This window comes from Nannobrachium achirus (genome assembly GCF_963921795.1).
Source record: "Nannobrachium achirus genome assembly, chromosome: 18".
NCBI lineage: Eukaryota > Metazoa > Chordata > Actinopteri > Myctophiformes > Myctophidae > Nannobrachium > Nannobrachium achirus.
Window position 1 is genome coordinate 36,665,500 of NC_137825.1, and position 15,000 is coordinate 36,680,499.

Consider the following 15,000-nt stretch of genomic DNA (forward strand, 5'->3'; position numbering starts at 1 on the left):
TGTGTGTACACGTGCGTGTGGGTGTGTGAGAGAGAGAGACAGACACACACGGTGGGGCGTAGGTCTATAATCCCTGGGTTCCCTGGTGAGAGAGAGAGAGAGAGAGAGAGAGAGAGAGAGAGAGAGAGAGAGAGAGAGAGAGAGAGAGAGGGCTTCTGTAAGGTTCTAATCGTGTGTAATCTACCTGTCTGGCAACGCTCCCATCTGATTCCTATTATAGGCCTGAGGAGGCAGGGCCACAGGAGCTGTGCTGAGCACAGCAACTCTCTCTCTGTCTCACTACACACACACACACACACACACACACACACACACACACACACACACACACACACACACACACACAGCTATACACATTTAGGGATCTAGCGTTTCTTTGAGCGGTGGAGCGTGTGTGTGCCTGCCTGTGTGTGTGTGTGTGTGCGTGCATGTGTGTGTGAGTGCGTTGCATGTGCGCGCTCGCCCGCCTGTGCCAGAGAAGTTCACTGACATTAAGGGAGTTTCGCGCCTTGTACACACACGTGCACACGCAAACACACGCGCGCACAAACACTGTCACAGTGTTACCGTGGGTGACAGCGGAGAGGAAGCCTGGGCTGCTTGTGTATGATAATGTTCATGTAATTATTTCCTTTTGCTGCCTGGCTGCTCACACACCATGGATGAGGAAGGCATGGCCAACACGCACGCACGCACGCGCGCACGCACACACACACACACACACACACACACACACACACACACACACACACACACACACACACACACACACACACACACACACACACACACACACACACACACACACACACAGAAACACAGAAAGAGAGGTGGAGGGGTTAGTTCTTTCGCCACGGCTGAGTAGGCTTAACCACTTAAACCCCTGATGTCTTAGAGAACTGGACTGGAGTTACAACTGTGTGCTTTGACCGCATTTTCCCCTCTTCACCAGATCTCTTCGCCAAAAACAGCTGATCTACAAGCGTTGCGACGCATTGAGAGCTTGTAGATCTGCTGTTTTGGGCTAATGTCCCGTCCCGTCCCCCCCAGAATACGGACTCTGCTGGTGTTCAAGCTTAAACTTGGTCCAATGATCTCCAAGCGAATGACATGGCACTAACTTGAAAATCTGTTATGTTAAATAGGTATAAGTTAGGTTTTTTAATTGTTAATATATACTGTCCTAGCCTCCGTCATGAAAGCACCTTGTGGCCATTCCATTCCATTCTGTTCTGTTCTGTTTTATAGCCATATACTGAGTCTAATGAAACACTACAGCTACTTCCTGGCCTGTCCAATGCAAAGCCCCTTCATCTCCAGCTGTGCAGAAAAACAACCACCGGCAGGCAGCACTGCCAGCACATATACCTGTACTCTCCGTAATGCTTGTGACCACGTCTGACCATGACTTTTAAGATTGACTGAATTTAATGCCTTTTGTTCAGTGTTTGAATGCATTTGGTATGTTTTATCTGCGCCATGTGCTACGTCGGTGGTTCTCAACCTGCGGGTCGGGACCCACACATCCCCATAATTCAAGGACTTTTGAGACCTTTTTAATTCCTTAAAAAAAGGAGGAAAAAAGAACATATAGCTGCATCAAGGGAGTCAACGGGGGCGGGTTTCCATTCCGAAACATCCACATTCCTGAAACCAGGTTAGCATTCATCAGCGCCGGTAGGTTAACATTTCACCCAGGTTAGCATGCATCAAGGGAGTCAACGGGGGCGGGTTTCCATTCCGAAACATCCACATTCCTGAAACCAGGTTAGCATTCATCAGCGCCGGCAGGTTAACATTTCACCGAGGTTAGCATTCACCAGCGTCGGCAGGTTAGCATTTCACCAGGTTAGCATTCAAACCAGTGTTAGTTTTACTGAGGTTAGGGTTAGGGTTAAGGTTAGGATTAGGTGGTCGGAATAGCAGTGTTTCGGAAGTGGCCGATATGTAACCGGAGTCAACAAACAATACTATAAAAACTGGTGAGAAATCTGTGAAATTGTTAAAGAGGCAAACATTGTGAAAATACTGTGTCTGTGAAACAGAGTCAAGCTAAATGTAATGTCTCAACTCAGTTGTGTTCTATTATAATTATGTTGGGGGGTCGGGGCCTGAAAAGGTCGAGAACCACAGTGCCGCGTGACTCTCCTCCTTGCCTTGTGATAACGTCGTCGATGTTAACCGCTGCACGCAAGTGCTCCGCACCGGTGTGGCGGCTTTTTAATCGCTGCTCGTGTTCAGTCACTTTTATCTCTGGACCCTCGCTCTCGTGAGGAAAACCTTCCTTCCTTCCTTCCCTCCCTCCTTCCCCCTCCTCTGACACAGAGAGTGGGTTACTTTTTAATTACCCCCCACCTCTCCCCCTCTCCTCTCCACCTCTGCTCCAACACACCTTCTTCCCCGGCCCGCCCGCGCTCTGTTGTGCCGCTCAAGACAGATGTGGCGCACTGCTGGCTGGTGGCGCAATTAACATGCAATTAACACAAATTAAAGGGCTAACGGTGCGAAGGCAGCTCTCGGAGGAGCGCCCGGGCTCCTTAGCTGTGGGGCAGGAGGAAGAGGGGAGGAGGATGGGCAGATGAAAGACTGAGCGGAGGGGAGGGGGGAGGGGAGTGAGAGATGAAGGAAAAATATCTAATAATAATACGGTACCCTTTAGATTTGAGGAACATTTAATCACAGTCTTCCGCGGTATGTACTCTGGTGTAAAAGCCCGCGCGAGCATAATTCATGCTATTATGTTTTCAGCGCGCTCTGCATCTAATGCATGCTTGTCCACCCCTTGGAAGAGGGGTTTCCCCAGTCTTTGTGACCCATTCCTGAGGATTATTTTTCCTTTCCCCTGCCAATGATTGCTTGTTTTCCTGGGGAGTTTTCTCACCTGATTTGGGGGTCTAATGTCAGGGGGATACGGGGTCTTTGTTAAATGTGGCCACGTAAGGCCGCGTTGAGACAGTAGCAGTGATTAAAACCACTTAAAGCCCATATGGTAAGAGCGGAGTCCCCCAGGGCTACTTACTAGTCTTCTTTTCTGTTTTCTGTTATAGTGGGGAAAGCTTTGGCTGAAAATAGACCCGATCGACAAGCGGGAGCTTGTCGATCGGCTGTTTTTTGGTCTTTTTTTTTTGTGCCTTTTCTGGCAATATTCCCCAATATTCACCGTAGCAAATTCACACACCAACGGTTGAGACCACCAATGCAAACAATCCGATGTTTTTTTTGCTTACACTTGACACGCAGCCCGGGAGATGCCGGGGATCGAACCGGAACCTTCCCGTTTCCTAGGCGGCGGCCGCTTGACCTCCTGAGCCACTGCCATCCCCTGAGTTCAGCAGCTTTAGTACGAGGGCTCTTCCATCCACCTGTAAAGCATGCTCTCTGTGTGCACCTGAAAGCCAGATGCACGGTGGCACAGTGTTATGTGTGTGCGTGCGTGTGTGTGTGTGTGTGTGTTTGCAGTGCCTCCAGTGCCAGCGCTAATGAGTAATGAAGCAGAGAGCCAGAGTTGCGGTCAGTCCTGGGTCTGTCCTAACAACCTTTACCCCCCAAACAGGGCTTAGAAAGGGGGGGACAGGAGGGACAATTACCCCTCTGCCTGGAACCATCCATCTGAACTAGTGCACCTAACTCCCATGGCCCTAGTCTTTCTGCACGCTCCTGTGTGTGTGTGTGGTGTGTGTGTGTGTGTGTGTGTGTGTGTGTGTGTGCTGTGTGTGTGTGTGTGTGTGTGTGTGTGTGTGTGTGTGTGGTGTGTGTGTGTGTGTGTGTGGTGTGTGTGTGTGTGTGTGTGTGTGTGTGTGGTGTGTGTGTGTGTGTGTGGACAGAAGGTCGGTGGGGGACTAAGTGCCTCAGTGTGTGCTTTATCATAACAGGGTCCCAGTGTCTGCCATCCTCCAGTGATTGATATGGCCACTTTACTGTTAAACACACTCACACACACACACACACACACACACACACACACACACACACACACACACACACACACACACACACACACAGCTGATAGTTGCCGCGCAGTTCAGTGGAATCCACGCCTATTCAGCTTGTGTGTGCGTGCGTGTGCGTGCACCGCGGGTGTGTGTGTGTGTGTGTGTGTGTGTGTGTGTGTGTGTGTGTGTGTGTGTGTGTGTGTGTGTGTGTGTGTGTGTGTGTGTGTGTGTGTGTGTGTGTGTGTGGTGTGTGTGTGTGTGTGTGTGGTGTGTGTGTGTGTGTGTGTGATGTAATGCCATTATCCTCACTTCCCTTGTCTCTCCATTTTCTACTGTTCTCTCTTCAATCAGCACTTAGCCCTGCATGGCTCTCTGAACTCTCTCTCTCTCTCTCTCTCTCATCTCTCTCTCTCTCTCTCTCTCTCTCTCTCTCTCTCCCCTTTGTTTTTTCCTGTCTCTTAACCTCTCACTGCCTCTATACCTCCATCCACCACTCCTTTCACCTCTCCACCTCCTTTCTCCTTTCTCCTGCTCCTCCCTCTCTCTCTCTCTCTCTCTCTCTCTCTCTCTCCCCTCCCCCTCCTCTCTCTCTCTCTCTCTCTCTCTCTCTCTCTCTCTCTCCTCCCTCCTCTCTCTCTCTCTCTCTCTCTCTCTCTGTGTAAATGTCGCTGCCTTCAGCAGTTCTCTCTCATTGATCGTGCTAAACCCGGGCAAGTTTAGCTGACATCATCTCTCCATCTCTCCTCTCTGCATCTCTCCATCCCCCCGTCCCCATGTTAGTCTAATTCATTATGTACATGAACTCCCTTTGCTCTCCCTCCCTCCCTACCTCCCTCTCTCTCTCTCTCTCTGGGTGGCGTGGGGCGTCTTTCTTTTTTTGTTCCACTTTCTTCTGTTTAAGCATTTGAGACAGATGCATGAAAAAGCATCACTAGATCAAACAGTCGCTTTCACAAGCAAGATGTGTTTAATCTCTCTCTCGCTCTCTCTCGGTCTCTCTCTCTGTCTCTCTCTCTCCCTCCTCAGGTATTGACTGTATTATAAGTCAAAGCACCCGTCACACATAGCGCTCAATCGCCCTGTCTGTCTGCGGCGCCAATGGCAGAAAGCATCACAGAAACGTTATAGCTATCGTCTCAGAGACGTCAGGGACCGTTTGTGTCCTCTCCCTGAACTCCGTTTCCCATAAGCCAGTGCTCTCTCTATCTCCCCTTCGGCCCTGCTTTGCTCTGTCTGTCCAGTGGTGTAAAGTAACTATAAGTACATTACCGAAGTACTGTACTTAAGTACAATTTTGAGGTATTTGTACTTTACCTGAGTATTTCCAATTTCCAATACTTTTACTTCTACTCCACTACATCTCAGATCCAAATATTGTACTTTTACTCCACTACAATCATTTGAAAACTTTAGTTTCTAGTTATAAAACATACACCACTTTAGCCCTATTTCATACCCAGGCTTTTTGAAAATAGCCAATCTCCAAGCTCACAACGCGTCGCATCACGACGAGTTGTGAGCTGTAGATTGTGAGCTTGTAGATCTGCTTTTTTCAAACATTTAGTACTTTTACTTTTGGTACTTTAAGAACATTTTGATGCCAATACTTTCATACTTTTACTTAAAGGACAACTCCGCCCTAAATCACTTCTAGGTTCATTTTCCTACTTATATTGAACCAAAAAGACTGTCCATGGGGACTATTAGGCACAAATGCCCCTGTTGTCCAGTTTCCCCAGCAGAATCCAGCAGCTCTCATAGCATAGAGTGGAGCTCATAAGCCTATCGCTTTTACGCTATTTGTTGTGGTCAGAAGTGATTTATGTTTTCATGAATGTGTTACTAGTTGTCATTACAAACACATCCATGCCTTGGTTGTCCCACACAAGCCACCAAATTCTCATAAATATTGTTTTGGGGTGAGTATTCGGCACAACTGCCAATCAAAGTGACTGTGCTGGCCAATCACAGGGCATCATTTCCAGGACTTGGCAAAACACATGAAAGCCTAACATCTGTTTAGCAGAGTGTGATGGCTTGTTTGGGACAACGATGACGTGGATATGTTTGTAATGACAGCTAGTACCACATTCATGAAAAATAAAAACACTTTCGACCACAACAAATAGTGTAAAAGCGATAGGCTTATAGGCTCCACTCTATGCTATGAGAGCTGCTGGGTTCTGCTGGGGAAACTGGACAACAGGAGCATTTCTGCATAATAGACCCCATGGACAGTCTTTTCGGATCAATATAAGTAGGAAAATTAACCTAGAAGTTATTTAGGGCGGAGTTGTCCTTTAAGTACATTTTGAATTCTGGACATAATGGAGTACATCTTCAGTGCAATATTGATACAAGTACAAAATGTGAGTACTTTTTCCACCTCTGCACAGCCCTTACCCAGCCCACCCCGCCACTGAGTCGTCCCCTGGCGACGACATCCGCGCCATCACGGCTATACTCTGATAACGGGAGGGGGTTAAATCGAGGTTGTCGCGGTGACGCCTCAAGGGGGGGGGGGGGACCGTCAGTCACCGCGGCGCCCGGTATGCAGCGAGGGGTTGTGGGATTGGCGGCGGTGTGTGTGTGTGTGTGTGTGTGTGTGTGTGTGGGGGGGGGGGGGGGGGGGTTCAGGGACTGACACTTTGCTGCCGTGATGGACATAAGTTCACATGGGGTCTGAGAGCAGCGAGGGGAGGCATGCTTATCTCTCTCTCTCTCTGTCTCAATCTTTGTCCTCCTCTCTGTCCATCCATCTCTCCGTCGCTGTCTCTCACACGCACGCTCGCTCGTCCCCCGCTCTGTCCCTCCACCTCCACCTCATCCTCTCTCTCTCTCTCTCTCTCCCTCTCTCTCTCTCTCTCTCTCTCTAAATTCACTCCCACTCTCTGCCTCTCTCCCAAGGCCTGCTGCTATAATGTATGCTTTGGTCTAGACGTGTCGTAGGTTGTTAAATATGTCTCGGGCTCCGTCTCGGACAGATTCCTTAATCTCCCGGGGCACGTAGCAGCTAGTGCTGCTAGGAGCAGGAGGGGGGGATCTCTCAGTTATACGTGGTGGGGGGGGGGGAGAAAAAAAAAGAGAAGAAAATCCCTGACCCATACACTTAAGCTACACGGAGGGATAGATACAGATTTTTTTTTGGAACAGCTCCCTTTTTGATCCAACACTATACGCCCTGCCCCCTCCCCCCCCTCTCCCCCTGCCCCTTCCCCCTTCCCCCTCGTTGTTTCACTTATTTTCCTCACCGTGCGGTTTATGAATATTTTATTTCCTTGTTCTGTCAATCACTCTCTCTGTTGTCCAGCCTCTGTGTCTCGTCTCGTTCTCTCTACCTCAAAAGTTTGCAGCGCAGAGAGAGAGAGAGAGAGAGAGAGAGAGAGAGAGAGAGAGATGGAGAGACCTCTAGCTGAACACAGTGGCGTCAGTTCAGGAAAAGCTAAGGTATGGCAACATGACTGGTAAAGGCGCGCGTGCAAGACACCAGTCATGTTGCCATACCTTAGCAACAGGCAAGATGAATTTGTTTTAAGAAGTACATAATTGTTTTCCCCTTTAGCCAATCTATGACAGCTGCCATATACCTTGCCATACCCAATTGACGCCTGGGCTGAACACCCTCTCCTCTAACCTAGACACTTTTTTGTTGTTGTTGTTGTTGTTGTTGTTATTGTTACTTGAAGATATTCTCCGTGTGGATGCAGTATGGCGTATTTATTTCCTCTGCCTTCCTAGGTAGGAACTGATGTTCTTGCGGCGTGTGTTTCTCTCCAGCAGGCAGAGGAGGTCGCACAGACAGAAGGCACCCAGCAGCTGCACCTGCAGCCCATCAGCGACTCGTCAGAGAAGCAGCAGCCCAAGAGGTTACACGTCTCCAACATCCCCTTCCGCTTCCGGGACCCGGACCTCAGGCAAATGTTCGGGGTAGGATGAAAGTCTGCCACGCCACACACACACACACACACACACACACACACACACACACACACACACAGCGGCCCGATTTATGCCGTTTTCGCACAACAGTGCCGCAGTGGTGTCAGTGCTTCGCGCGCGTGCAAGACACCAGTCATGTTGCCATACCTTAGCAACAGACATGATGAATTTATTTTAAGAAGTACATTTTTTTCCCCCTGTAGCAAAGGTATAGCAGCTGCCATACCTTGCCATATCCAACAGATGTGCATGCATAAAGGGAATGGCAAATAGAGTGGCAAAGTGAGTAGCAAAGTGAGTTTAACACCGTTTAACGTTGTTTAATGCAAGCTTGTGGATCTCAACTGAGAAAGACCTTAAAGTAAGGAAGGCACTCGCTTGGAGGGCCCTGAACGGCATGAACAGTGTATGGAACTCTAACCTCCCCCGCCAAATCAAACTTAGCTTCTTCTTTGCAACGGTGGAGTCTGTTCTCCTCTATGGCAGTGAATGCTGGACCCTGAAGCCAACCCTGCAGAAGTCTCTAGACGGGTGCTACACTAGAATGTTGCGTGCAGTACTCAACATCAACAGGAGTGCACATGTTACAAACGAGAGCCTGTATGAGGGAATACCAAAGGTAAGCGAGAAAATTGCCACCAGAAGAATGAGACTAGCAGGACACTGCCAAAGACACCAGGAGCTTCCAGCCAGCAAATTGGTACTGTGGGAGCCAACACACGGGCACCGGCCGCGAGGACGTCCCACAAAAACATACGTGGACATACTCAAGGAAGACGTAGGGACACAGAACACCAATGAGCTGGCCAGATGTATGGAGAACCGAGATGACTGGAAACAACGATGGAGGGCTCGTCTGAGGACGACCTAGATATAATGCAATCAGATAGGACTTTTCTGTTTGGATGTATGGGCCTGTCAAGGCCTGAAAGTAGTTTTTTTGCCACTCAGTAGGCGTTCCCGCATAACTTCTGGGTATGATGATGATGATGATGTCACATGCATACCCTCTATAGACGCCTCTGATCTACAAGCTGCACAACGCGTCACATTGTGTCGTGAGCTTGTGGATCTGCTTGTTCTCAGGTCTCACGGCGACACCGGTGCACAGCTAAATGCAAACAGGGCATGTGTGTGATATGACTTTATATGACACAATACCGGAGTGCACGCCTGAACGCACCGACTCGTCGTAACCAGTCAAAATAACACGTAGCTCGCAGCGGTATACAACAGCGCCCCGCGACAGAGCCGCGTGTTAACGATGCAGTGGGACGATAACATGATTTCACAGTGCTGTTACAGCTGAGAGCTATTTAGACATGCTGTGAATGGACACAGAACATGCTTTAAGTACGCACAGCAGTAGGTTTACAGAGGACATGTATTTTTCATGCAGATACTGTAGAAGGTGAGCAAGGTGAATGGAAAGCCTCAAGGCCTGCTTAGAGCTGCCGTCCGGTTGCCGGGTTAAGTGGTCAGCTGGGTGGGCGGCGTGCATTTTCGGAAGCATGTTTATTTCAATCAATCTATTGTGCGGGCGGTGATCGATGGAACTAATGCAGTATTTACAGTTTCTGGTTCTTGCCATGGTCATGGAACAGTCCTGCTGTGAGAATGCCCGGCCTGCGGCTGGAAGCAGTACAGAGGCCTTGAGCAGGGTTTAACACCAAGGTGCTTTTGTTCACTGAACCAAAAAATATAACGTTCAGTCTTTGTCGAAACGTTGGCATGGAGGTGTACACTCTACACCCCTCTGCTGAGCTCTCTTCTTGTTCACTGGCAGCAACCTCTTATCCCCAGGTGAGATAATGAGCTTGGACTACAGTACAATCATGTAACCCTAAACATAAAGACATGAATACCTATCATTTAAACACACATACAAAAAAAGCATAGAACTCTTAAACACTACAACAATAATGATCATTTCTGCTTCTGCACACTTTAATACTAGTAAGACGCCTCAGGGCGACAACGCGCCACAATGATGTGGACTTCAGGGATTGTGGACATCAGGGATCTCCATATATGGGCATAAAAGGGAGTTGTTCCCCTGACATCACAGGGATCTTTATATCTCCATATATGGGCATAAAAGGGATTTGTTCCCCCTGGCATCACAGGGATCTCTCTAACAGGGCATCATTAATATTGATGACATCAGGGAACTCCATATGTGGGCATAAAAGGGATTCTGTTAGTGTGACATCACAGTGAAGCCAGAGCGTGATGTCAGAGCGGCAAACCTATTCTTGTAGAGTGGTTCACCTGACATCACAGTGACATTATTGCGACCGTCAGGGAGCAGTTTATTGCGACCGTCAGGGAGCAGTTTACTATGAAAACCTCCACCGTCCGTCCGTCCGTCCGTCCGTCCGTCCGTCCGTCACACCTTTGTGACCATCAACAAACGTCACACCTTTGTTGATGTTTAAATCGAAGAGTCTTGGTCAAATACTTCTGTTGGTTTCTGCACTGATCATTTATACAATTCAGCTGTGTTTGCTCGTGTCATCATGATGAGGTCATAAATCAGCCATGCCCAAATATAGATTTTACGGGTCTACATGCTTACTCAGTTATTCGTTATGTGAAAGTCCTATGACGTCTATGATATCTGACATCATCATACATACATTCCCTTTTATGCCCATAAATGGAGATCCCCTCTGTAGAACCAGCCACTGACATCACTGTAATGTCAGGGGAACCAAATCCCTTTTATGCCCATATGGAGATCCCTGTGATGCCAGGGGAACCAAATCCCTTTTATGCCCATATATGGAGATATGGAGATCCCCGTGTTGCCAGGGTAACCAAATCCATTTTATGCCCATATATGGAGATCCCTGTGATGCCAGGGGAACCAAATCCCTTTTACGCCCATATATGGAGATCCCTTATGTCATCAATATTAAGCCCATATCTGTGAATATCTTTGGGTACCAGATGTCTCCATATATGGTTAAATGGTCCGATATACATCACTGGCCAGAAGACCAAGAAATGGTGCAACCTCGCCCTTTGCTTTTCTCCCTATAGGCATCTTACTGGTAGGTAGTTTAATGAGGAATGCAGTATGGTGGTAGGTAGGTAGTTATGGCCTTTGATGTAAGATTTTCACTTTCTAGGATAACTATATTTGCTATTCCCAGATGATGCCCTTTTAGGGTACCCCTCATGCCCATATATGGAGATCCCCAGGCTTTACTAATTAACATAAGTTTTATGCCCATATATGGAGATCAGTGTCCCAATGTCATCAGATATATGGGCATAAATGGACACAGGCAAACTAGATGGGCTGTATGGATATCCAGATGTGTGATGTAAGTGTTTTATTCCAAATGTGGCACCCCACAGACATATTTCCAGAAACAAAATCCCTTTCATGCCCATATATGGAGATTTCTGATGTCATCAATCCCAGGCCCTGTAAAAAACATGGTTGCTATGGTATGAGCAACTTATGTCTCCATATATGGAGATTCAACTTCAATGAGTAACCATGGCAAACCGTCAACTGCCCGTATGTCTTGATAATTGGTAAAACAAACTTTTGGCCTATTTGTGGAGATAAGCGACCAACGGTCGCTTATCTCCCGATTAGGGTGATGTCAGAGCGGCAAACCTATTCTTGTAGAGTGGTTCACCTGACATCACAGTGACATTATTGCGACCGTCAGGGAGCAGTTTATTGCGACCGTCAGGGAGCAGTTTACTATGAAAACCTCCACCGGCCGTCCGTCCGTCCGTCCGTCCGTCCGTCACACGTCACACGTCACACCTTTGCCCTGCTCATATCTCCGCATCAGTATGACATCACACCACATGTGTACAGAAACCTTTGTGTACGTTGCTGTGGCAACAGTCTGTTGTTGCTGGTTTGTTAGTGTACGTTAGCAACCCCCTTAGCAACCATGGTTTTACCCTAGCAACCAACTGTTTACCCTAGCAACCAACTGTTTACCATAGCAACCATGTTTTTTTACCCTAGCAACCAACTGTTTACCATAGCAACCAGATACGCAGAGCAGGGATCTCCATATATGGGCATAAACAGGTGACATCACACTGATGTCAGATACTCAGAGCAGGGATTTCTCCATAATATATGGGCATAAAAGGGATTCTGTTAGGGATCTCCATATATGGGCATAAAAGGGATTCTGTTAGGGATCTCCATATATGGGCATACAAGGGATTCTGTTAGGGATCTCCATATATGGGCATAAAAGGGATTCTGTTAGGGATCTCCATATATGGGCATAAAAGGGATTCTGTTAGGGATCTCCATATATGGGCATAAAAGGGATTCTGTTAGGGATCTCCATATATGGGCATAAAAGGGATTCTGTTAGCTGTTAGTGATCTCCATATATGGGCATAAAAGGGATGCTGTTAGGGATCTCCATATATGGGCATAAAAGGGATTCTGTTAGGGATCTCCATATATGGGCATGAAAGGGATTCTGTTAGGGATCTCCATATATGGGCATAAAAGGGATTGTATCCCAGATGATGCCCTGTTAGGAGATCCACACTAACAGAATCCATATATGGTCCTACCGACAGCTGCTATAAGCCAACCCTGGCGATAAGGTCTGAGTCGAAGAAATGCTTCTTTCCTGGCAAGAATTGCCCCTTTATACTGTAGGGCTCGTTTGTGTATTGTATGACACGCCACATCATCGGCTGAGGACTGTGTGATGTCATCATATCTCCATATATGGAGACATAAGTTGCTCATGCCCAAATATGGGCTGGTGAGGTCAGACTTAGTGTGATGCGTAGGTTATCTCCATATATGGAGATTCAACTTCAATGAGTAACCATGGCAAACTGTCAACTGCCCGTATGTCTTGATAATTGGTAAAACAAACTTTTGGCCTATTTGTGGAGATAAGCGACCAACGGTCGCTTATCTCCCGATTAGGGAGTCTTACTGGTTGCGACCGTCAGGGAGCAGTTTACTATGAAAACCTCCACCGGCCGTCCGTCCGTCACACGTCACACGTCACACCTTTGCCCTGCTCATATCTCCGCATCAGTATGACATCACACCACATGTGTACACAAACCTTTGTGTACGTTGGTGTGGCAACAGTCTGTTGTTGCTGGTTTGTTAGTGTACGTTAGCAACCACCTTAGCAACCATGGTTTTACCCTAGCAACCAACTGTTTACCCTAGCAACCAACTGTTTACCATAGCAACCATGTTCTTTTACCCTAGCAACCAACTGTTTACCATAGCAACCAGATACGCAGAGCAGGGATCTCCATATATGGGCATAAACAGGTGACATCACACTGATGTCAGATACTCAGAGCAGGGATTTCTCCATAATATATGGGCATAAAAGGGATTCTGTTAGGGATCTCCATATATGGGCATAAAAGGGATTCTGTTAGGGATCTCCATATATGGGCATACAAGGGATTCTGTTAGGGATCTCCATATATGGGCATAAAAGGGATTCTGTTAGGGATCTCCATATATGGGCATAAAAGGGATTCTGTTAGGGATCTCCATATATGGGCATAAAAGGGATTCTGTTAGGGATCTCCATATATGGGCATAAAAGGGATTCTGTTAGGGATCTCCATATATGGGCATAAAAGGGATTCTGTTAGCTGTTAGTGATCTCCATATATGGGCATAAAAGGGATGCTGTTAGGGATCTCCATATATGGGCATAAAAGGGATTCTGTTATGGATCTCCATATATGGGCATGAAAGGGATTCTGTTAGGGATCTCCATATATGGGCATAAAAGGGATTGTATCCCAGATGATGCCCTGTTAGGAGATCCACACTAACAGAATCCATATATGGTCCTACCGACAGCTGCTATAAGCCAACCCTGGCGATAAGGTCTGAGTCGAAGAAATGCTTCTTTCCTGGCAAGAATTGCCCCTTTATACTGTAGGGCTCGTTTGTGTATTGTATGACATCACGCCACATCATCGGCTGAGGACTGTGTGATGTCATCATATCTCCATATATGGAGACATAAGTTGCTCATGCCCAAATATGGGCTGGTGAGGTCAGACTTAGTGTGATGCGTAGGTTATCTCCATATATGGAGATTCAACTTCAATGAGTAACCATGGCAAACTGTCAACTGCCCGTATGTCTTGATAATTGGTAAAACAAACTTTTGGCCTATTTGTGGAGATAAGCGACCAACGGTCGCTTATCTCCCGATTAGGTAGTCTTACTGGTTACTATAGTCAGACTTATAGACTTTATTCCATCCATCTTCCAGTGCCTCCTAGATAAACTTTTATTTTGCGCGCTACTCCTCCCACAGTTTTTGCGGCACACATTTGGGCCATAATGTCAAATCGACGGGCTTCATCGGGAATCGATTCCTTGCATTTTGCTAAGAGATACGTTATATATAGTTTAATGTATATAAATGTATTTGTGAACAGATTTTCTCCATTAACTTGAATTACAATTTTAACTTTTCCCATATATGGAGATGACTGACATCAAATATGTCTGACATCATAGACCACATAAGACTGACACAGTATTTCCATATAAGTGCATTCCAAGATGTGGGCTTAATATTTACGACATCATGGATCTCCATATATGGGCATGAAAGGGACACGGACGGAATGGCGACTCGCCTCAGGGCAACAACGCTTGCAATTTCCAATTGCATCTTTCTAGTATTGCGCTTAGAAAGTGACAGTGTGCTGTGCAGAAATGTAAGGTTATATAAGGGTTATGTGCAGTGAAGACCTCTCTCTGTTACACATACACACTTGGTTCTCTCTCTCTCTCTCACACACACACACACACACACACACACACACACACACACACACACACACACACACACACACACACACACCACTTTTTTTTTACATCACTTGTAGGGACATTACATAGACTTCCATTCATTTTTATGCAAGTCCTGTGGCCTTACCCTAACCTCTATCCCTAAACCTAACCCCTAACCCTAACCCTAAACCTAACCCTAACCCTAAACCTAACCCTAACCGTTGTGGGGACCTACTATTTTGTCCCCACACTGTCAGAGGTCCCCTGCAGGTGACTGTGTGAACACGCGTTTAGTCCCCATAAGTATTGCTAGACAAACTCACACAC

At 47.1% G+C, this 15,000-nt stretch overlaps 1 protein-coding gene across 3 annotated transcripts in view; it reads left to right on the forward strand.

Moving 5' to 3' along the window:
• Window positions 1–15,000, forward strand: part of rbfox3a (RNA binding fox-1 homolog 3a) — a gene marked incomplete at both ends in the record, with an annotated part of 330,498 nt that overhangs the window by 256,876 nt on the left and 58,622 nt on the right. For all 3 annotated transcript variants that reach the window (XM_080748006.1, XM_080748005.1, XM_080748004.1), the window contains one exon: window positions 7,710–7,859. In XM_080748006.1, the coding sequence (XP_080604132.1) occupies window positions 7,710–7,859 (150 nt within the window). The remainder of the gene's footprint in view (window positions 1–7,709; window positions 7,860–15,000) is intronic.